This window comes from Engraulis encrasicolus, chromosome 2, assembly GCF_034702125.1.
Source record: "Engraulis encrasicolus isolate BLACKSEA-1 chromosome 2, IST_EnEncr_1.0, whole genome shotgun sequence".
Lineage (NCBI taxonomy): Eukaryota > Metazoa > Chordata > Actinopteri > Clupeiformes > Engraulidae > Engraulis > Engraulis encrasicolus.
This window is the reverse complement of record NC_085858.1, coordinates 19,777,270-19,800,755: the sequence shown is the minus strand read 5'-3', so window position 1 is coordinate 19,800,755 and position 23,486 is coordinate 19,777,270. Positions and strand designations below refer to the sequence as shown.

Genomic DNA, 23,486 nt, shown 5'->3' with positions numbered 1-23,486 from the left:
CTTGAGTGTCAAGGTGGGGCTTACGTGGTATTCCAGTAAATCAACATCCCCGTCTTTTATCCTCACACCTTGGTCATACATCAGCTGAGTTTTAATGAGTTTTTCTTTTACAAGTGTTGGGGAAATGGAACAGCGCGTCACTCAGTGTCCAGCCATAGTGCCATCTCGTATAACAGAGTACACACACACAGACCTTTTATCACCGTACCTCACTCCAGTTCCATAGAACTGCACTCCACAATACACCTGTGATCCTAGAAACATACTGACATTTGATTCTCTGTCACAAAGCACTGGGTTGACCAAACTGGAGGGTAATTTGTTTACTACGAAAGATATGCATATATGTGCTGCTTTTTAACATGTCTACATTTAGATGGTTCCAAGTTTTTGGTTATCAGTTTCGCATTTCGCTTTAATTTCCCCCTGTAATGCATAAGGACTGAAAGAGACCTTTCACAGTGTTTAATCTTTATTTTTTTTTCCCTATATGTGGACAGTTTAAACAACATAACAGAAGTGGCATTACAATACAGGGAACTTCAATTGTAGATAATCTGCCCCATGTAAGTTCTCCTTCCTGACGTTGGTCTATAAATTCAACTTTGAATGGCATTTGCATCGCGGCCTCCTTCTTCAAGGCCATTGTTTATGTTTCTGTGGGGTTTATTGCTCTAGCAACTACTTCATTACTGGCACAGTAGCTTTGCTCATCTGCATTTCCTTGTTGTGTATTCGCTCTTGTGTATTCATGCCTGCCAATCTACAGTGCCATATAAAGGATGTTCAGCAGACCCAGTGGCCTATATTCCCTATCAGCCAAATCTATATAGTAGACCATATGCTACACCAGGGATGGCAACTTTCATGATACGTTTTTTCCATCACCACCATCAGAGGTCCATAGGACTACAGGGCACATCAAATGAGAGAGAGAGTGTGTCATCCGTTTCTCTTTTTTCATTTGAGCTTCATAGTTGTACAACTGCTCCCCACTCACTGCATTTGGCTTGATTAACAACAACAAATGGGTCTGGCTGTGACTTCAAGCTACAGCTGGTTGCTCTCTGACTGCTGATATTGTTTCCATTGTGTGCGAAGTGTTCTCCGACCAACAGTAGTATTGCAATGGATTGATCTGGTTTTTATCATTATTATTTTAAGTAAGTATGTCTGAGTGGTGTGGTCCCCGGGCCTCAAGTTGCCCCTCCCTGTGGTAGACATGTTGAGAGTTTGTTATAGATAATCGCAATGCTTTGTGAAGGTGTAGTCAGTGCAACGCTGGAGTGAGATGCAAAACTGATAAAATAAAACATTTGTGAATCATGTTATGTTAAAAAAAAGAGAAAAGAGTCCATTATCAGAGGTTTAATCACCTTGCCTGAGATGAGCTGTGTACACAGTGTGTGACTTTAACATTGCCTTGGTGACAGGTGCATCACTCCTCCCCTCCTCCACTCTGCTATGCTCTTCCCCTCTGACTCAGAGCTGTTCCAATGGGAGGGGAGGCAGGCATCCCTGGAATCACTCCTACCTGTGTGCACAGAAACCCGTTCTCTCCCTTTCCCTTCTGTGTATCACCAAACCCTGGCCCACGGGAGGGGAGGGGAGGAGAGGAGAGGAGAGGAGGAGGGACAAAACGCGTGACTGAGCGGTTGGGAAAGACTTAACGGCCAGACCTCACAGCGCAGACGGGGATTCGCATAGAGACAGCGCAAACATTGACCAGCACCTGGCTTATTTCTCTTAGTGGCGGTAAGAAGCAATCTTTTTTAATTTCAAGACTTTAATAGCACACTACAGTATGGATTTATAACAACGTGTTATCAGTGTACAGGATGTAGTATACAGGACAATGTTGTTAAGGCCAAATAGGAGACTTGTGTATTTTTCATCAGTCTGTCAGGTAACGATTGCCCTCCGTTATATTCATTTCTCCAAAATGAAGATTAAGAGATTGTTTCCCTGCTCTTCTAGAGTGCCAGTGTCTGCCATGAATAGAGAGTGTTCATGTCAAAGATTTTAATATATTCAAATTGGAAAATACTGAACGTCACTGGAAGACTATTTACATTTAAACTGTAGCTAAGTTACGGATGAATGGTTTATGTAGTTGTTTTTGTTCAGTGGTCAGTGCTCTCTTCAAGTGTCTATTTCTTACTTCATTTTTAGATCATTAGGCATTCACTAGTTATCTCTCTCCAGGTTGTACCTGCTACCAGGTGTGTGTGTGTGTGTGTGTGTGTGTGTGTGTGTGTGTGTGTGTGTGTGTGTGTGTGTGTGTGTGTGTGTGTGTGTGTGTGTGTGTGTGTGTGTGTGTGTGTGTGTGTGTGTGTGTGTGTGTGTGTGTGTGTGTGTAAATATGGGGCCCATGCAAGTGGGCTAGAGAGGCCATGATATCAGTCTTGCGGCTGGTATGACAAACAAAGCACTCTTTATCTGCTGTCTGTAATGGGAAGGGGGTGGGGGTCCCTGTTTCTTTCAGGAAGAGGGTTTGAAGGGGAATTCAAGCAAGGTTGCCATATTTGCCTGGTTTGTCCATCGGCAGAGACCATGTCGGTTTGCTATTCAAATAAGCTAATGACGCCATTAGGTCTGACTGCCCTACAAAGGTAAAGTGCAGTAACTACGCCAACGCTGGAAATGAGAAAAAGGTCTTCAAAGCCTTGGTATTAGGTTTGATGTTGTAGTACTGCAAACTTGACATTCAGCAATACTGTATCTCTGAAATGGGACCCATTCGGACCATAAGGCTTTGTCACTAGGTAAAGAGGGTGTAATGAAGACCATTTTCAGTCTCAATTTTGTCAAACTATGTAGTTACTACACTTTGCCTTTGTAGGGCAGGGTAGTTATACACCTGTCAGCTCAGCAGTTAATATTACAACTACATGGTTAATGGACAATAAACAAGGGCTCTTGGTAGTGACACTTCATTTAGCTGATTGATGTAGATGGATCATCTGTCTTGTAAAACGTAAGGCATGTTGTGTAAGTTGTTGGTAGAATAATTAAGTGGTGTAGACTTGGCGTTCCATGTGAACAGTCTTCTTTACCCTTGTCCTGAAGTGTTTATTCTGTTAAGTGATGAATGCATTGCTGGCTAAACATTGACCTGGACATTTGACCACATGTCTGTAATCTCTAAACTCTTAGAAAGTCTTAAGGTAATTGAAAAAGATATTTTATTTATTTTTTGGCCTTGTTTTGGTTTTGTTCAATTGCCGATCACGTTTTTCTATCTTTTCTTCTCAACCAATTTATAGAGTAGAAAAGGTTAATTATTTGCTCCCAAACTCGTCCCTCAACCCTCTTGAGCACTCTTCCGTGGAGTGTCTTCACAAGTTTCAAGATGCAAAATGTCCTCCACAGTTCAGAGTACAGAGAGGCTGAGGATATACATGAGACTAAATAAGAACAATATGCGACAGCCAAATAAAGCAAGTCTGATAAGTACCATGACAACAGGTGGTTATCAGTCACTCCTTAGTGGATGGGAAACTGCGTGTGTTGTATGGGAAGAATGTCAGACACTGATATGGTCATTACTTAAATTGGGGCTCTTCATTGTTTGATGAGGTCTGCTCAAAAATCTGCCGTTTTAAAATGAATGAGATTCCCACATATTTAAGATTGCATGAGAGACATTCAAGCACTGTTAAACAAGCAAAAAATAATACATGGAAATTCTCAGTGTACTTCCTTCTGCTGTTTCCTGAAACTAAATAGTGTAGGTGTTTGTTGTTGTGTGCTTGTTTAGGAGCTGAGAAGAGAGTATGTAAATAAAAATAAATGAGGTGGTTGAGCCATGCTCGGCGTACAATGGCCCTTTTTGTCATGATGTCGGACACATCGGATTCAATGCTTTTAAGGCCGGTAGCCCATAGGTTGCAGCCACCCAATGGCTTATAGGCATGAATAGGCATCAATGCCACGGTTTTCTATGGTTTTCAGTCTGACATCAGTAGTCGTTTATACCCGCTTCGATTCCAAACTGGATGTCTCAAAACAAAACATGCATGGATCAAGGACTATAAATGCACTCTCTTAAGTCATAGCAGGACTGTTTATCAAGAAAAATCCATCATGTCTTCGAGAGCATATCAACTAATAACAGGTGACATTGCGTCTTCAAATTGGCAATAAGGTATAAGAGAATACCAGAAGGCACACATGAAGCAATAGGCCTACTAAGAAACCCACAGATTGTGAAACATGCCTGTATAATAATCTTGGCATAAAAAGACTGGTAATCATAATAATGTTGAAACATTTTATTTATGTACAAAGAAAAGTTTAAAAAGCTTGTCACACCAGTTCTTCATTTTGTCCACCAAATGAATACTGAAGAGAGAAAGAGTACAAATCTTTGTGGCACTAAAAAAAACACATAGGCTACCTGTTTTTCATTGCCCCAATGTACTGTATGTCACAGTTGGGGCCGCTGGCCGCTTTTGCCGGGCCAAGAATAATATAATTTGAGAGGGGCCCCCATTCAATACATACAATGTAATGAAAACCCAGTTTTGGGCACCTTCTCTCCCTGGGCCCGGGACAACTGACCCCTTTGTACCCCATTGTTGGCTTCCCTGATCACAGTGACATTGAACTAAGGTGCTGTCTAGAGGAAATGTGGCGTTAAAACCAAAGACTTCACAAGCTTGCACAAAGTTAATGAGTGTCAGCAAAATGCACAACGGCAGCAAAGTATAGTGTCTACACAAGAAGTTTACAGTTGGTTTCCCAAGTGGTTTCGTACTGTACGTACACGTATCTCACATGCAGTACAGCATTCCTCTCTAACTCCAAAGTATAGGGAGGTCAAAGTGCTACTGCTTATAAAAGCATTATTCAAGAAATCACGTGTCAATTCCTCTGCTTTTTTCCAGGAGTAAATCGTGACCTTGAAAATGGGCTGCTTTGGATTTCTCAAAGTCATGATGTTTGTCTTCAATGGCATCATCTTTGTGAGTACACTGGCACACCCTTTCCTTCTTTGTTTCTTTGCAGGTACCCACTGTCAAGCACTTTATTTAATAGGTTTTTAGGACCACAATGTCAACAGATAAGAACAGAGGACACAATCATGAAGTGCTTTCCTTGTTATGGCCTTCTTGTTGTTGCTTCCGGCTAAGGTTGAGGTCAAGCGTACTGTGGGTGATTCAAAGTGTATAACATGTCTGTTTGAACTACCAAAGTACTGATATGAAATGGAACGTTCCCATGGGTACTTTTGAGAATGCAGCGCTTTCGGCCTCACGTTTACATGTAATCAGAGTTTTAGAAATCTCCCTCTAATACTCCCATTTTAAGAAAATCCCTTTTAGGGGGGTTAAAACGCACCTGTAACAATGGTGTTGTTTTATTATCCACATGCCGTGTTTATTTGTAAACGGGTAAACAAATATCCATGTTTAAGCATATTTGCATACGTAAACAATGTCTTAGTCTCCAAGTAATGCCCCCACCACCCCCCACCCCCTTTTTCTTAACTCATGAAAGCATGTTGTTTCATCTTTACTCTTGGTCGTCTATCTAACTACAGTTGGCCGGAGCTGTGATCCTGGGAGTGGGCATTTGGGTGAAAGTGGACAGTGGCTCTATCCTCAATCTGCTGGACAAGATCCCTAATGCGCCTGTGGAGCTGGACCAGGTCTCCAACGTGGGCTACCTGCTGATCGCCGTGGGCGCTGTGCTGCTCATCCTGGGCTTCCTGGGCTGCTGTGGAGCTGTGAAGGAGAGCAAGTGCATGCTACTGCTGGTAAGCCCAGAGATGGATGGATGGATGGATGCTAGCCTGGGAACTTTCATACTGCCTTGTGTGCCCTGCCCGATGTGAAGGACATCAAGGAAATCCTGGCTGATATCTTCGACTGAGTTTGGGATCCCAACCACAGGACAGGGCGGGAGGTCAAGACAAGAGATATTATTAGACAAATGAAAGCTAGAAGTTTGTTTGCAGAGCCACAATGTCGATGACTCCAGATGTGAAACCAGCTTTCCATAAAGCTTTAGATAGTATTTTAAATGTTTCAGATGGTCAACCTCCCCTATACGAGAAAATGACCAGATGGTCCCCACACTGTCTCACTTGTGCGGCTAGGCTACCGTAGATAGATCCATGAACGAATGGATGGCTAGACAGAGTGACCGATTTGAATGGCCCTTGGCGATTATTTGACACCTTGGGCAACGTGATGAGCACTTCCTTTTCGAGTTGTTTATCAACTAGATGCAAAGACTCAGTAATATACAGTTAAAGAGAAGTAACATTTATCATATTTGAAAAAATATTGTTACTAGGCACAAAGAGCGCAATTAAGCCAAACTGCAGTAACTAAACCAACATTGAAACTGAGCAAAATGCCTTCAAAGCCTTGATATTAGTATTAGGTTGGATATTGTAGTTACTGCAAATTTGACATACATGTAGCAATATCTCTACAATGGGACCCATTTGGACCATAAGGCTTTGTCACAAGAAAAAGGAGGTGTAAATAAGTCAATTTTCAGTCTAAACTCAATTTCAACAAAATATGTAGATACTGCACTTTGCCTTTGTAGGGCAGAATTACCCAGCCAGCTTTTTTTTTTTTTTAACTACATTGTTATTGTTAATAATGGACACATTTATGACATGCAGTGTCAAATAATTGTGGTTAAGGGATGTTTGTATTAAAATATGTGACCAGTTGCTAGTTTGAAGCCAATGAGCCCAGTTTTCTTGCCAAACTCATTGCCTCTGTCTGTGTCTGGTCTTTCCACAGTTTTTCATCATCATTTTGCTGGTGTTCTTGGCAGAGGTGGCTGGAGCAATCGTCATTTTGGTCTTCAGACCTCTGGTAAGGTGGATTAAACCCAAACTTTACACAGAGCTTATCACAGTTGTAGCCACGTCACAGCACAGAGTATTATTGACAAAGTATGTGAACTCTGTTTATATTTTAGGCCGAACAGCTCATCAGGAAACTGGGTGTTGAAATGGTTGAAGACATTCAAAAGCAGTATGGGACAAATGATGACATTACAGGCCTATGGAACACTACCATGGACACAGTAAGGTTTCCTTCTTCATTAACGGACATAATTTGGCCCTCTTGTGTGCATATTCTGTGAGGAAGTAGGTGATATGTTTTGGGGCATGTTTCCAGATGTAAATCATGTCACCTTCTCAACATAATTTTTGAATAGGAACCATGACGTTCTGCATTCCTGGTTTGGTGCATGAGTCCTGCAAAAATGTTTTAGGTTAATCATGTCACCTTTATCACACTGATTTGTAATTTACTTTGACTAATTCACAGCACTTGCTTTGCCTTTCAGTTGAAATGCTGTGGGTTCAACAACTACACTGACTTCGAAGGCTCTCCATTTCATTCGGAGTATAATCTCTTCCCGTCCCAATGCTGCAAAAGCACCTCCTCTGCCTGTGATGCAGACAACACCTCAACCTCAGTAAGTGACAGTGGCACATCAAACGCTTTCTTGTTATTATTCAGTCTTTTCAGCATTGCCGTTCCATTACTGGTTTATATTTATGTCTTTCCAGCCCGTTCCAGGTTGCTATGAGAAGCTTGTTTCACTTATCGATAACAATGCAGTGGTGATCATAGGCGTGGCCCTGGGTATTGCTGTTCTTGAGGTATGCTGCTTGTATGTCTATTGCCATAACCATGCTGGTCCATTAAAACAATTGTGTTTCAGAATGACAGTGGAATTGGCACTGAGCACTTGTATAAACTGGTCTGTGTTGTGATTTTGCCTTTTGGGTATCTCTGACAAATAATGTATTTTGTTTCTTTCTAGATTTTGGCAATGGTCGTGTCCATGTCCATGTATTGCCACATTGGCTCAAAACACAACGCCTGAATTCAGCAAGGACCATGTGGAAGAGAGAAGATTCCTGACAAACCAAATGCCAAGACCAAAGAACTCAAGGGAGTTTTCAAATGACTGGGATTTCCAATGGTTTACCAAGCAGGGATTTACATTATTTAAAAATGAATTTTAAAATTGAAATGTAAATAATTATTTTGAATCGTGGAGACTGTTTGTGCACAATGTTGTAACATAAAGATCCTTTTTATTTTCTCCTGTTTATATTAGGCCTGGGCCTACATTTTATTTTATTTTATTTTTTAAAGAAATACTCGCACTTTACATTTGTACACTGGAAGCCAAAATATGTAGACCTAGACCAAGTCTATCTGATCCTGTCAGCCAAATAAAGGATAGGCCTAAATTGCAGGATGTGTTATAGGTACCGACATACTGTATCATTGGAAATAATGGTAATAATAGGCCTACATTTTTCTGATGGTTTTCATTTTTTAAGATAGAAAATAATAATAAAGCGACTGATAACACTTACATTAAGACTCCTTTACGACTGTTCTTTTTGTCTCCTGTTTAAAAAAAAAAAAAAAGATTGAATTGTGTATAACTGGCACTCACCTACACAGGGCTGGACTGGGTCCACAAAACTGCCCGGACATTTTTTTGGCATAGATCAGCCCCTCACACCCACCCCCATACAACTAATATAATTGGCTCAGTTCACTGTAGGCCTATATTAAGGATGCACTGATGGGCAGTGTTGCCAGATTGGGTTGCCACCCGTCCTTTGAAATACAGAATCGTCCCTTATTTGGAAGTTAAGTCCCTTACTTTTTCCTCATTTTTCCTTATTTTCATGAATAGCTGAAACGGGCCACAATTTTGTTAAAATGCAGGAAATTGCATCTAAAAAAGAACATATTTTTTTCTGGGGTAGGTCCCCCAGACCCCCGCGACAATCAAGTGTCCCTTATTTTCATTTCTGAAAGGTGGCAACCCTAGTTGGCCCACTGGGAAAATGCCCTATGGTATGTATGCTACAGTACCAATCCAGCCCTACACCTAGATGCGTGCCTGCATGCTTGGGCTCAAATGCTGTGCGTGAGTAGAGACGGGACACTAGAACTAGAACTACGGTAGTTATTAGTTCTAAAAGTAGCCTAATTTACCCACCCACCAGACTTCCTGAACTGCCTGCAGGGTTGCCATGGTGAAATCCTAGATGTGTCCCATCCTGACCTTTCAGGTATTTAGTAAGAGAACAGGCTAGCTGCTAATCTCAAAACGTTTGGAGTCACAATGATTAACCCATATGTGTGACTTCAACCCAGTTTGATAATTCCAGCAGTAAGTACCTCATGCATACACGCCAAAAATGTAAACGTTACATTCATTGAATGCATGTTTTTCAAGACGTTTTTATTAGCTATGCATAAACGTTAGCTAGAGATTGATCGTGAACGCCATGCTAGGGTGCGGAGTTACATGTCTTCGGATAAAATGTGGGCTCTGGAATATGTTTTATATGGGTAAGGAATTACATTGTGGATTACTTAATAATTGCTTTCTTCTCAAATGAAAAGAAAGAGTTTAGTTTTGGCTTGGCAGACCCCTGTTAGCTATGACAGAGCTACCTCTGCAACTGAGCCATGAGCTGTGTTAAAACCAGCCAAACATTCGAAATTTGGGCAAAGCAGTCAGTAGGTCTGCGCCAATATGGAGAAAAATAGCCTAGAACATGCCATCTTGTATCTTCCGCAGACCTCCACATCAGCAACACAGCCTTGGATTGAATAATGGCAGGACAACGCGTGTACAAATGTCTGAAGTATTCATTACTATTTACCTGTACAGTGATATTTGTGAGTATAAACAATTCTTCCACTTTGTGGAACACAGTTTTCTTTTGGATGAATATGAAATATGTGTACATCATCATTCTTCATTTATCTGAGATTCCCCATTCATGAACATAGTTGGTTGAATGGCCAACATAAAGGCATACGTAGAGCCTCAAACAAACAAGAGTAGGCTATAAGAAATATAGATTTCATACTTGTGATCTTTCCTGATGTACTTTATTACACTTGACTGACACAAAGCGACTTATATTAGTTACAGTGCCTGGAGCAAAGTGGGGGTTAGATGCCTTGCTCAAGGGCATAAGGCCAATGCTTCCTGATCAGAAATGTCTGATTTTCCAACCCTGAAATGCATACAACGCATATAGCATAACCCATAGCCTACAGTCACCATGGAAATCTGTTCCCAATGGGAATGAAGTGGACAGTGAGACAACCTTGTCAACCCACTTACCAAACACGGCGGTTTAGGTTTCATGGTACAAGTCAACTGTTCAAGACCGAGCAATCAAGTATGGCACACACTCAGTAATTCAAATTCTTACTTTAATTTATGAGATCAACCACAACATTGCTGCGATGCCAAGGTTTCCAATCAACTAAAGTATAATACAACAGATTGTTTCACATGTTAAAACGTGTAATAATTTAGGCTACTGCAGAGCGTTCCTCATTGGAGTATTTAAGCCTCCACCTTGTTATGAGTTAGACTTTACTGTCCCCATGGGGCTATTGCAGGGGTGTCAAACTCAAATTGACTGTGGGACAAAATCAAAATCTGGAACGAAGTCGCGGGCCGAACTCAACAATTATTTTTTAAAATGGACTAAAATTGTGCATGCATGCACTTCATACTCATACTTAAATTTCAGTTATACTCTTTCCCATCATTTTTGTCTGTTCAAATAGTGTCTGCACATCCTGTGATACAGCAAATTTCATGTTCAAGTTGTGTTACGCTTTACATTAATGGTGTATGTGTGCCAACTGTAATACAAATTTGAAATGATCTCGCGGGCCGAATAAAATGGCTCCGCGGGCCAAATTTGGCCCCCGGGCCTGAGTTTGACACCCCTGGGCTATTGCATCCTCACTAGGGGTCGACCGATACAGGTTTTTTAATGGCTGATGCGATACCGATTTTTTTTCATCACCCTTGGCCGATACCCTATTTCCGATACCTGATATGGGTTAAAAAAAATGTTACAAAATGACAGATATTCCAGGTCTCAAGTTAAAAATAAACATTCATTTAACATTATCAAATTGAGGTAGAACTTGTAACATTTAAACACCCACTCTAACAATCAAGTAATGTCTAACAATCGAGTAATAAAAAAATAAAGTGTCTTGGTGCTTTTAAAAGAACCCGAATGACATAAAATAATAAATGTTGCGTATCGGCCAAAACCATGCGTGTATCTACCGATACACTTAAAAACTGCAAATATCGGCCCGATACCGATACCGATACCGATATATACAGTTGAGGACGATATTATTAGCCCCCCTCCTGAAATTAGACATATCTCTTCATTGATCATTGAGAATGATCATTATTAATAAATGTATGTTATTCTGGAAACGAATACACCATGGAGATAGTATCCAATAAGTTAAATTTGGACTTTTACATTTTCACAATGAGTTTAAACAAAAAAGTGTAAAAATGGCAAGGACAAAATTATTAGCCCCCTTATCATTAATAGTCAATACAGTGCCATTTATGAACAAAAATTTACACCAGGCACTTTGATTAGTTGTTAACTATGTTGGCACATGTCCAACCAGGGATTTTGGTCCATTTTCTTCATTGCAAATAGTTAAGCTGGTCCAAATTGCATGGATGTTGAGGATGGACATTCATTTTCAGCAGTCTTCAAATACTATCTGAAGGATTGAGGTCTGAACCGCTCCATGACCATGGTTTTAATATCCTTGAAGAACATTTGAACTATTTTGGATGCAAGTTTTGGGTTGTTATCTTATTGAAAGATCCAGTGAAGATCTTAACTCCCTCTATGAGCATATTTTTACAAGGTCACTTTCCACATTCTATCATAATTTTCAGTTTTTATGGTGCCGTACACCTAAAAAAGGTTTCCTGTGGCTGAGGCTGCCACAGAATGATGCATCCACCACCATGTTTAATTGTGGAAACCATCTTATAACGATCTAAGGCCTATCCTTTTCTTCACCTGACAGAAGCAGAATTCATGCATCAAAGCAGGTGCAATTGAATATCATCAGATGAAAGCAGAGACGTTCAAAACTCATTTTTGACTTTCAAATGTTCACGGGTAAAGCTCAATAACACTCTGATATGCACTGCCTTTAGTAAAGGGGTTCTTCTGTGATGATGGCCCAAAGCCCAATATGATGACAAGCCCTAACAACTGTCTTTCTTGGGGGGGAAAAAACCTCCAGGTGAGGCCAGGTCAATAACAATCATCTAGGCAGGTGTCCAATGCTTCTTTGGTCTAATGAGGCTAAGCAGTTTCCACAGTTACACATAGTGGAAGGGCATCAAGTTTAGTCTGTTATTCAGCCTCAGACACAGGGAGTCTGGGTCTGAATCTGGATTGCTGGGTCTTCCAACAACATTGTAACCCAAAGCATACATTTAGATTAGTTCAGAGGTTCTTCAAGGACACTAAAACCATGATATTGGAATCACCCGCTCATATTCCAGTCCTCAATCCCACTGAGAGTCTGTGGTTAATGTCTATGCTCAGCATCCATGCGATTTGGACCAGCTAGAACACTTTGCAGTGAAAAAATGGGCCAAAATCCCTAGTGGGGCACGAGCCAACCTAGGTAGCAACTTATCAGAGCCTGTTGTCAGTTTTGGTTCATAAATGGCGCCTTATTGACTATTAATGATCAGGAGGCTAATAATTTTGTCCTTGTCATTTTTGCCCTTTTTTGTTTAAAATCATCGTAACAATAGAAAAATCCAAATTCAACTCATTGAACATTATCTCCATCAGTGTATTTGTTTCCAGAATAACAGAAACGGTGAATAATGGTAATTCTTACTGAGAAATCAAGAGAAATGTCTAATTTCAGGAGGGGGGCTAATAATATCGTCCTCAACTGTATATCGGTCTATCCTTAATCCTCACCATTATTTCCATCAAACAGATCAGAGATCACCTCGTCAGCTGTTATTTCTCACACCAGCTATTCTCAAATAATGGGCCAGGCATTCCAATTTGGGCCTTGAAATAATTTTCTAAAATTCAAAATAATATGTGTGTGACTGACTGCATTGTTTATTTATTTGGGTCAGAGGTGGGCCCTGAACATTTGTTAACATTTCAAGTGAGCCCCAAGTTGGAGAAGGCTGGGAAGGAACCTGTGTCTTACACATCCTTCTCCCCTCCTCTCCTCTCCTCTCCTCTCCTCTCCTCTCCTCTCCTCTCCTCTCCTCTCCTCTCCTCTCCCTCAGCTCAGTGGCATCCTGCTGATTTCCATTGGCGCCTGGATCAGGTATGGCGCGGTGGCACTGGTAGACCTGATGGGCGACTACTCCGTCCAGCTCGTCAACCTCAGCTACATCTGCATGGCCATGGGTGGCATCGTCAGCCTTACCAGCCTGACTGGCTGCGCAGGGGCCTGCAAAGACAACCGCTGCTTCCTGACCATGGTGAGTGGGGTGGGCGGTATAGGGTAGTAGGGACCAGAGTGAAAGTCAAACTGTTTCATCCCATCCTTATCTGTTGCTTGTGGCCTCTTGCCTCGTTGCCCCACCTCCATGGAGAAAACAATGAAGTTTCCCTGCTTCAACTTTTTGGGGTCTTTTTCATTGTCAGATTACAAATGAGATAATGGCCCTTTAAATTGTGTTTTTGTGAGGTGTTGATTAACGCTTGGGTCATCAGTAACGTTGAGCCTTTTATCACAAGGTCACAAGCAACAGGATTGGATGGAATGAATGAACTAGTTTGACTTGCACCCAGTGACATAGGAGAGATGAGGGTACAACATACAGTGTTTCCCATACATTGAGGAAACTATGGCGCATCACCGCCATAGTTTCCGAAAATGTAAAAAAAAAAAAAAACTTTTTTTTTTTTTTTTTAAAAAATTTCCGTTTTTTTTTTTTTTTTTTTTTTTTAAAGAAGCCGCCGTTATTTTTGACAAAGTTTTCTGAAAATGTTGTTTATGCAATAATTCGGTATTTTGACATATACAGTATCACATCTAAATTTATGTATTGAGGTTCTTAAAATGAGATTTAGTGGTGTTTAACCTGCAAGTTACACTTTAAAAACGATTTTAAAACCGATTTCCTTCGCAATTTCCCCTTGGAGTAAATAGCTCCTATAGAGAAAACGATGAGTGCTTGAAAGAAAGAGTGATCAAAAGAATAGTCAAGTTGTTGTAGTTAACTTGGATTTGGGAGCAATAAAAAACCTTCAGAGAAGGGACAGTTGGGATGAGTTTACTGAAACTCCCCAGGCTTTGTTTTACAGTTGTATGATAATGAGTTAGGCAACAGGCCTTCATTGACACAGCAGAGGAGACATTGGGCTGCATGGGAGGAATTTTGAAAAACTGGCCCTATGACCAGCACCCCTCATGTAGAATGTGTACACCTATGTGTGTGGGGAAAAAGGCATAGCCTACTCTTAGACCCTTTATGTCTATGCGTTAACAATTTCACAGTGCTCTAGATTCTTATGTGCTCCTATTTTTATTGCTGTTGTTGTTGTTGCTTCATTGCATAGACCCCTGCATGAGGGACGAGTGAAAGTGAGTTGTAAAGAGAAATGATTCACTGGACACTGTACATTTTAAAAATATAAATGACAATATACTACTATACATGTCATTGGTAAAAGCTTATGTAATTTCTCAAAATATAAATGTCAATGTCTTGCTGTACTCCGTTTTGCATTTACGCTGCGTGACATGCGCGCATCCCCAGTGCCCGAAGTGCACAAGTGCGGCATTTGAGACACGGCCATAGACAGTATAGACATATGCAATACAGAGAAAGTGATTTGTACAGTACGCTATCAAATGATCTTGGTGTAAGGAACATCTCATTTCACACTCAGACAAACCGCATTGTTGTTTTTCCATATTAACCTTGGACTGTCTTCCTCTGTCCACAGTTCTTCATTGTTATGGTGATGTGGCTTGTGGCCCAAGCCGTCGGCATTGTAGTCATCATGGTGTACCATAACTCAGTAAGTATGCTGTGTGAACTGTTTGACAAATGCTCGGACATGCATCTTCAATGGAGTTCTCCCTTCCCACCTGTAATTGTTTTTTCTGAATGTCATGACCAAACGTAAGCGGCTGTGTAAAATCAGACACACATTTCAACAGAGTTCATCCCTCCTACCAATAATAATTTCTCAATTTAGCCTTTTCCGGATCCTCTATAGGAACAAAAGTAGTTGGAGGGAATGGTAATAGCACCCTCAGACAGGCCCTCTCTACAACATACAGTGGAAGTACAATGGATAGTATGTACATTTATAGTATGTGCCATAAGAATGGTATAGTCCATATTAACCTTTTTGTTGTTTCCGTATGGGTAATAACATGCATTGGTGTTTTAGGTGGGAGTCATGGTGCATAGCACCTTTAAGGACTCATTGAAGAAGGTTTACCTGGGTGTGTCTGCGGCAGATCCCATCTCCTCTGCATGGAATGTCGTCATGAAAAAGGTAAAGGGCTGTGAACTCACGTCTTCAAATAGTTCAACTGTATGACACATTAATACAGTAATTGTGTGCAGGGCTTGATATCAAGGTGTTTTTTTTTGCTCACTGGCTACTGGGACCTAGTGTTTTCCACCAGCCATTCAGCCATTCTACTCGCCACGATGTTTTGATAGATGTCAGGGTGGTACAACCACAACTAATTGTATGAATTGTATTATATAAATGAAATCTTTTTTTTTTTTTTTTTTTTACTGTGTTTTCAGGAAAGCATATTCATTGCCTGTACATTAATTTACAATTAATTAATTAAGTAATTAATACAAGAGCGACAATTACTGTGGTTGTTACACCTGGTGTCTGCTACCACAAATGTCAATGACCCATTAGTTGTTTTTCCTTACCATTATACTATACATCTCAGCACAGATTATTTAAGTGCTGAAGAAAGAAGATCAGTGCTATTAGCATAGTTTCTATTTGTCTGATTTATTTTCATGTAGGGAGTTGAGTATCTGAGCAATAAACTTCTTTACCTTAAGAATAAACAATCAATGCACATGGGGCAAACAGTAGAATATTGGCTTATCAGATATGTCAAACCCTACAAAAAGCTACCAGTCCAAGTGTCTAGTGAGACTGAAATTACTACTAGCCACAGCCAAGTTTTACCAGCATTTGGCCGGTTGACAGGTGCCAATGTCAAGCCCTGATTGTGTGTACATTTTGTGACTCATTATACCACACGACCTCTTCAACAAATTCTCAATCACCTCAGATCACTTTTTAATGGCAAGATCTGTCTGTGCCCCTTCTTTGTGCTTGGTTGTTAGTTTCAATGCTGTGGCCTCGACAACACAACCACAGATTTCGTGGGGTCCACGTTTACGCAGACCACTGGGTTGGCTTACCCTACGACCTGCTGTGCCAACCTCACCTCTCCGTCCTGCGATGGCTTCACCATTATGCCAGGCTTGATTCACTCAGAGGTAACAGCACACTATCAGTAGGCATGACCTCCTGCCCAATATCTGATTAAAGACACAAACCGATAAGAGTGCTACACATTCATAAAGGTTGTATGAGCAATGTAATGTCTTTTCACTGTATTCTGTTTACTTATGAGACAATCCTAAGAGCCACACCAGCTCACCTTATGACCCCGATTAAACCTCGGTCAGAAGCTTTTGGGGTCAATATTGGCGAGCATATTGCTATACACTCAGCTGTACACAGGTAGATCTGCTGGGTTTGTTTTAGTGTTTTGGAATATCTCAGCGTTTGGGTAGCCCCAGAAAACGGGTTTTGTACAAAATATGCAAATGCTGATTGCTGATGCAGCAAGCATTCTGTGAAGAGATGTTCATTAGAAGTGTCTAATATGGCTTTAGATTCACATCACGGCGATGATATAAAATGTGACCTAGTGATCAGGATAGAGTGTAGTGGAAAGTGCGCACATCCAGCAAAAAAGCATCAGCAGGTGCCAGATCAAAAAACTGTCATATGTAGGAGCGGGAAAGGATCTGCACACTGCTTGCAAAAGACTTAATTTATTGGGAGCAACGTTTCGATCGTTAGATCTTCTTCAGGCATCTTGAGATGCCTGAAGAAGATCTAACGATCGAAACGTTGCTCCCAATAAATTAAGTCTTTTGCAAGCAGTGTGCAGATCCTTTCCCGCTCCTACAAGTGATCAGGATAACCATAAACAGACCTGTGTGTACATTTTACATGTGTCAATTCACTTTACAGAGCTGTTTTGAGAAAGTGATTAACGTGATCAAGAAAGAGAGCATGGTCTTGGGAGCATCTGTCGGAGGCATGGGCTTTATTGAGGTAAATACTTAACGCCAGTGCACCAACCTATGACACAAAAACATTATTTAAAGGTCCCATGGCATGAAATCTTCACTTAATAAGGTTTTTAGACCTTAAAATGAGTTCCTGTGGCCTCCTTAAGTCACCCCAGGGGTTAACATTTTCATTGGGTGTTCACTGAGCTGTCCTGCATTCGGTCAAGATTTGAAAAAAGGCGCGTGCAGGTGGCGCGCTGATTGGGCCTTCCCTTCTCTACGTAGCAGAGGGAAAAATGATCAACGCCCTGTTTCTGGGATCCACCAATAGAGCTAGACACTGTTTCCACCCACTATGGATTGCCCGCCCATCACATCAGCAGAGAAGAGCAAGTTCAACAGACAAGAAAAATGGCGGCGCCTAAGCAACTGAAACATGGAGGATGTGATAATATGGGGAAAAGCCTGTTTTCACTGCATATGGGAGAGCCCCTGAAGACACAGTGGCTTGGTTTTATTTACCCAAATAATTTGCCAACGAAACTACCGAAGGCGTTTTTTGTGGGAAGCATTTTCGGGACGAGTGTTTCCACAATTGGGGACAGGGCCAGGTTCGCACAGCATGACATGGATCCGTACCAGGTCTCCCTGCGGGATCCGCAAGCTCCGAACAAGTAAGTGAATTATAAATAGTGTTAATGACCAGATTACTTAATTTTGCTATGCTATGGGTGCCACCCATTAGCGTTGCAATAGCTATCTTGGCTATGTGCAGCTAGTGAACAATTTCCTGGACCAATGGTACTCTGCGCTACAAACACACCAAAAGCAAGCATTACGCTCTGATCAACTGAGTTTAGTCTGACTGTGAAGTATAACGTTCCCGGTGTAAATTTAAACACATGACCAGATTACTTAATTTTGCTATGCTACGCGGGTGTCACCCATTATAAAGGCTATCTTGGCTATGTGCAGCTAGCACGAACAATTTCCTGAACCATGGTACTGGTAGTCTGCCCTACAAACACACCAAAAGCAAGCATTACGCTCTGATCAACTGAGTTTAGTCTGGAAAATGACTGTGAAGTATAACATTAACACCCGGTGTAATCTCTGCTCTGACCTCGAAACCATAAATTAATGTAGCTTTCGTTCACTTTTCAAGAGGGACATGCACATTTTTGAACCATTTTGGCTACCGCTGGGAAATTACTCCAGTGCTATCAGGATGTTTCCATCAACAGTTGTCATTGAGTGTAAGAAGACACCGTGAATTGTTGTCGTTTTGCTATCGTGGAATCGCAATGCCTAAAGTACTGTATTTTTTAACCAGATTATTATTTTCATGATGCATGTGTAACTGTATCGCAAGGGTTTTTGCACACTGTTGTGTGGGTTACGCGATGGGGTGTCATGGCTATGTGCCTGGTTTGAGTGTTTACAGTAGCAACGTAACTTGCTGGCTACCCTTGACACCCTCCTTGGCTTGCTTGTAGCACAGTTTTGAGCAGTCAGTCTTGGCTCGTCACGTCGTCAGTTTATCAAATGCTCGGATTTCGAACCACGAGATGTGTTATCTGCGTCTCGTTGAGTTTACCCATAGAACTAATACAATGTATTAATTCTATGGAGTTTACCAATACCCTTAGCCAGGCTCAAACTCGACTGCCGTGTGTCCGATTTTGACGTCAGGGTGCACACTTAAAAGAGAATCGCAACTGTGAATATCCCTGCTCGCAACCACCGACACAATGCCTAATGGCAGTTGTTATGAATGTATAAGCTTACAATCACTAACACCCAGTGCTGTTAGGCCTACATCAGTGTTAGTGAGTGCATGCAGACACTCGCTGATAGCAATAGGGCCTATGTGTTGTAGTTGTCAGTACTACATTCATTTACCCACTACCCTCTTATAACGTGTGAAATAACCTAATAGTTATCATAATGTTATACCATGGATTCCTCCTATTTCCTTTGTGTGTCCACTTGAAATTGTGAACAAAGCTGGTTACTGGGGCAGTAATGCAAACCTATGTGCTTTCGTTTAGAAGACTCACTCTTTTGTCCCTCACAATGTCTTCTAACTATGCAGAACATGATGTGGCATAATGGGTGGGTGGGTGCATATTAGTGCATTGGGTATTTCTGAATCTCATTGAGTGTTGTTGTCTTCACAGGCCACCACAATAAGTGTACACGTTCAGACATATGGTTCATGGATGCTGCCTGCCAGACAGACTGCATTGCCACCTGGACTACAGCCACACCAGTTATCCTTGAAGACATTGCTGCCCCAGCCATGGAGTAAATGTATGTAGCCTACTGTATTTCCAACGTAGCTACTGTTGTGTAGCTTCAAAACGGTTCATTCATTTTTTCCCTTGGTTGTGTGATGATTAGTCATTCCACTATGTAAGTTACAGGTCAAAACATTTAACAGGTAATAAAACTGTATCAGGGTATGGTGCAGTCATTGATTGGAATCAGAAATATGACAACACTATGCAGGTCTACTGAGCCACATCAGAAATTACACTGAAATACCCGGGGAAGATGACGGCATCTTATAGGCCTACAACATTTTGGTTTACTGACCAGTGAAAAATGCAGATTAGAGAGACTGTGCAAGTTTTTTTTCCTCAAGCCATCCGCTTTTTAAATAATTAAAAAAAAAAACATGTGACTAATAACATTTTGAAGTGTTCCCATGCCATTTCTGCCTGTTCTGACTCACTTGTCTTTGAGTTTGAGAGCCTTATTGTGGATCATTGTTGATCATTGGATCATTGTGGATCATCAAGTTGTGTGCTTTAAATGGCAAGAAACACCTACCATCATATGTTCTTTCCACTAACTCCTGTCCTTCCTTGTGTTGCTTGTGGCCTTGAGATGACATTGCAAGATACATAATGTTGAATGGGGGAAAGTCCCACAAAAGTTGTTGTGCCTAGGCTGACTGCATATAACAGGGAAACTGAATTATTTTCTCCACGGATGGTGGGAATCAGGCCACAAGCACAAGTAGTGGACATGAGTTTGGATAATGGCGTGGATCCCTTCACTAGGCCCCCTGAAAACTTCTGTTGTGAATGATATTTCTATATTTGCTTTACCATAAAATGTATAATCTGTTCACAAATTGTCTGTTGTACTTACAGATGGCTCTCCTCTACAATGACAATTATTCAAACGAACAACCGGCCCTATGGCTACCTGCAGGAGGTGTACCTTTCTTCAAAATTGCCAAGACCAAGAAGGGATAGTGCATCAACCATCAAAAGATTAAGCCAACCTTTTGGTAAGTTTTCAAAAAAATGCATTCAATTCAACTCAATTTGACATAACATTTTTTATTGGCGTTACTTCAATAGCACATTAAGTCTACAAAATAGGAGAATTAGAATTCTAAACAATATGTGTGCTTTTTTCTGTATGTTTTGTGTGAAAAGGTTATGTTCATGTTCGTGGAACTCATTCTGGACAAGGTCTTTGGGAACCCTGCAAAGCAGACTGAGGCAATGTTGGCGTTGGTGCAGTTCACAGACGAGCCAGCCAGATAAAGAGGTCACAGCAAGCCTTGTGTTGAGGTTCATGCGTACTGCAGTCTGAATCCCCGGTGTAGTGTCCTTCGTCATCAAGGAACTCAGCATGGATATGCACGACAACACGGGAATCACTGTTGGACTTGAAGCAGCTGGAAAAAAAGAAAAGACAGTTGCAGAGATTGTTATTGCCGTCATTCTTTCACTCCAGTATTTGTCTTCAATAAATATGTTCCTATGGAATACTCTTGATGCTGTTGTAAATAAATGTTCACACTGCCTTTACATTGTCTGCATAATTGAATTAACAGCCCATGTGGGGGTGGGTGATCCTGCTATACAAGTTGTTCACTATTAAATTAAATCAAGTGTGCATCTCCTATTATAGGGCCTAATGATCTGATAAAGATTAGAGATGGTAAAAGTTTCATCTTATTCACAGGTAGGCCCTACCTCTTTCTGAGGGCATTGACCACTGTATCAGTTTCCACACTAGCACCCACGCTTATTTATTTATTTTATTTTTTTTAAAAGGCAGTTCTATGATCGTGTTAGGTTTCTCGGGTAAACATGAGATAAGGCAGACACACATTTCACAATGGAAACACTTTGGTGGCAACTCCTGGGTAAATGTGATGTCAACAGGTAAGCTGGATCATTTCACAAATGTATACAAGCGAGAATACATGGAAAAGGGAAGGCTGACTATTCCGGTGCAGACATCAGTGCACATATTTCCCCCAAACAGACTGGTCAACAGTGTACAGGTACTGTGGTGTGATCAAATGCGGGAAGCACAATGATAGACCTCCTTGGGGAAGCATCTCCGATACAAAACGATGTTTGAAGGGGGTAAAAACAAGTCTTGGGTTCTGAAAATTACCCGCCTCGTTCATTAATAACACATTTATTTTACACTTGTAGCATCGTACCATAAATGAAGGACGTAGCATTAATGTACAGAACTAGTTCAACATGCTTTCCACACTGAGAAAGTTGCTGGGTTTCGAGACAGTGGAGTCGCGATGCCAGCAACGTACACACATAGCAAATGAGGTTGTGCTGAGTAGACTAATTATATGTAGGGCCTACTGTAAGTAAAAGAAGAATATTGTTTTTGATGTTCACTTGCAAGGTATTCTTCGCATGGTGAATACACTCGTTGCTGCTATAATAATTACCACCCAGTCACTGGCTACAACAGGGCTTTCAGACCTACCAAAAAATGCTAATTCCAGCCATAATATCTCAAACTCACCCTTCGGAGACGTCCTGCGCTGAAGTCCATGAGCAGGTAGCTCTCTACATGTTTCATCTTCGGGTCAAATGCGTCAATTCCCCCTGTTGCTTGACGTGCCGTTGTGAAGAGCTATGGCTACCAGTTAGCAGCTAACAAACAAACACAGCTTCGTCGCCACCACCCACATGAGCTTGGTCCCGCCCCCACTCCCCCTTGGGACACACCTCTCCCCTCCCTCCCACGCCTCCCTCCAAACTGACGCACTGGAGAAAGCGCTCAAATGAGTCCTTCTGCTAAGAGGCCAAAATGGCGTGTTTCAGCTTTATACTGAGAAAGCCTGCGGATATAACATCCTGACACCCCCGCAAGCCAATACAAAGCACCACAGGACCATGCCATGGGACCTTTAACCTGAAGTTTTGATCATACACTGTCCAATTATTGCTTGTAGCCCTTTCATGTAAACCAGGCGTGGGGAACCTTTTTCATTCGAGGGGCCATAACAAAGTCCTCCAAGGGCCATTCTATGAGCACAAATCAGGATTTCCCCCTGCACATTAGGCCTATATTGGTCTTGGTCTTCTGAAATATAACTTATTTGTATTGCAAATGTAATTTCTAAGATTCCTTTACAAAATATGTCATATTTCATGTGAAGCTGCATTACACAAAATTTATATCGGGGGCCAGAGAAGATGGCCTCAAGGGCCATAAATGGCCCTCGAGACCTAGGTTACCCACCCCTGATGTAAACGGACTCACTGATTCAATTTCAAAAACTACATGAAAACAGCCTTGACGTGGGTTTCTTAAGTAACAAGAATTTAATATTACCATTTTAGTTACAAGAGTTATAATAGAGGCTGGGCATGAAAGAGTCTGACAGCTGACAATGTGTTGCTCTCTCTCTGCAGATCGCATCCATGGTCTTCTCCATGACTCTCTTCATGAAGCTGGGCAGCATGCGTTACGAAGTGCGGGTAGCAAGGCAAAGAGCCATGCCTCAGACTACTGAGCGCATCGAGTCACTACCTCGGGTCGTAATATAGAAATCACCTGGCTACAGTCAGGTCATTAGAGCAACAAAGTATCACATACATGTATTTTATCATAAGTGTTTCCTTCATATAGTTCCTTTGTACTATAGAAGTCACCTCTCTCCGTCAGGTTATTTGTGCAACAAAGTGCTAATTACATGTGTTTTATAATAAATATTTCTTACGCATTTGTAGTGAATATATTGATTATTAATAAAATGTTTTGGGGGATTTTTCAACCATTGTGTGTCTATTTGCCTTAACCGTCGAGTAATCTGTGACATGCTGGGTGGAATTTGACAGGCATACCCTGCCACCTAGTGACAAATGTACCGTATTGTAGCAAGACGATTCGTCTACATGTGTGATGAGATGCATTGCCGACCACTTGTTGAATTTCTGCCATCAGACTGTATGACAGTTGTGTCTAGTAGAAGCCTTATCATTTTTGTAGCCATTAGTAAGGCTACATACATTTTAAGTTCATTGGAG

The 23,486-nt window shown here is 41.3% G+C and overlaps 2 protein-coding genes and 1 long non-coding RNA gene across 4 annotated transcripts; 2 read left to right on the top strand and 1 right to left on the bottom strand.

Annotated features, from left to right (window-relative positions):
* Window positions 1-47: 47 nt before the first annotated feature.
* Window positions 48-8,372, top strand: LOC134470128 (tetraspanin-1-like). Its single transcript, XM_063224148.1, has 8 exons — window positions 48-1,755; window positions 4,890-4,967; window positions 5,546-5,761; window positions 6,768-6,842; window positions 6,949-7,056; window positions 7,324-7,455; window positions 7,550-7,642; window positions 7,807-8,372. Exons 2-8 carry the CDS (start codon window positions 4,911-4,913, stop codon window positions 7,867-7,869), a joined length of 744 nt encoding a protein of 247 aa, XP_063080218.1. The 5' UTR covers window positions 48-1,755; window positions 4,890-4,910; the 3' UTR covers window positions 7,870-8,372.
* A 627-nt stretch (window positions 8,373-8,999) lies between these two features.
* Window positions 9,000-23,233, top strand: LOC134461138 (tetraspanin-16-like). 2 transcript variants are annotated; one of them, XM_063213912.1, is made up of 8 exons: window positions 9,000-9,082; window positions 9,598-9,698; window positions 13,150-13,347; window positions 14,822-14,896; window positions 15,275-15,382; window positions 16,210-16,365; window positions 17,132-17,215; window positions 22,872-23,233. In XM_063213912.1, exons 2-8 carry the CDS (start codon window positions 9,633-9,635, stop codon window positions 23,004-23,006), a joined length of 822 nt encoding a protein of 273 aa, XP_063069982.1. In that variant the 5' UTR covers window positions 9,000-9,082; window positions 9,598-9,632; the 3' UTR covers window positions 23,007-23,233. The 2 variants fall into 2 exon arrangements, with proteins under 2 accessions (XP_063069982.1, XP_063069979.1); XM_063213909.1 differs by having other exon boundaries at window positions 9,035-9,183.
* LOC134461132 (uncharacterized) lies at window positions 20,506-22,339 on the bottom strand. Its single transcript, XR_010037228.1, has 2 exons — window positions 21,976-22,339; window positions 20,506-20,869 (listed from the first exon to the last, which is right to left on the bottom strand). It is a non-coding gene; the product is annotated as an uncharacterized LOC134461132 (long non-coding RNA).
* Window positions 23,234-23,486: the final 253 nt, after the last annotated feature.

What these genes read in the sequence shown, in the direction of transcription:
- LOC134470128 (XM_063224148.1), top strand. Translation starts at nt 4,911, where the DNA reads ATGGGCTGCTTTGGATTTCTCAAAGTCATGATGTTTGTCTTCAATGGC. An exon ending in TTTTGGTCTTCAGACCTCTG is followed by an intron (nt 6,843 to 6,948) that starts GTAAGGTGGATT and finishes TTTATATTTTAG; the next exon opens with GCCGAACAGCTCATCAGGAA. An exon ending in GGAACACTACCATGGACACA is followed by an intron (nt 7,057 to 7,323) that starts GTAAGGTTTCCT and finishes TTTGCCTTTCAG; the next exon opens with TTGAAATGCTGTGGGTTCAA.
- LOC134461138 (XM_063213912.1), top strand. Translation starts at nt 9,633, where the DNA reads ATGGCAGGACAACGCGTGTACAAATGTCTGAAGTATTCATTACTATTT. An exon ending in CAGGCTTGATTCACTCAGAG is followed by an intron (nt 16,366 to 17,131) that starts GTAACAGCACAC and finishes TTCACTTTACAG; the next exon opens with AGCTGTTTTGAGAAAGTGAT. An exon ending in GAGGCATGGGCTTTATTGAG is followed by an intron (nt 17,216 to 22,871) that starts GTAAATACTTAA and finishes CTCTCTCTGCAG; the next exon opens with ATCGCATCCATGGTCTTCTC.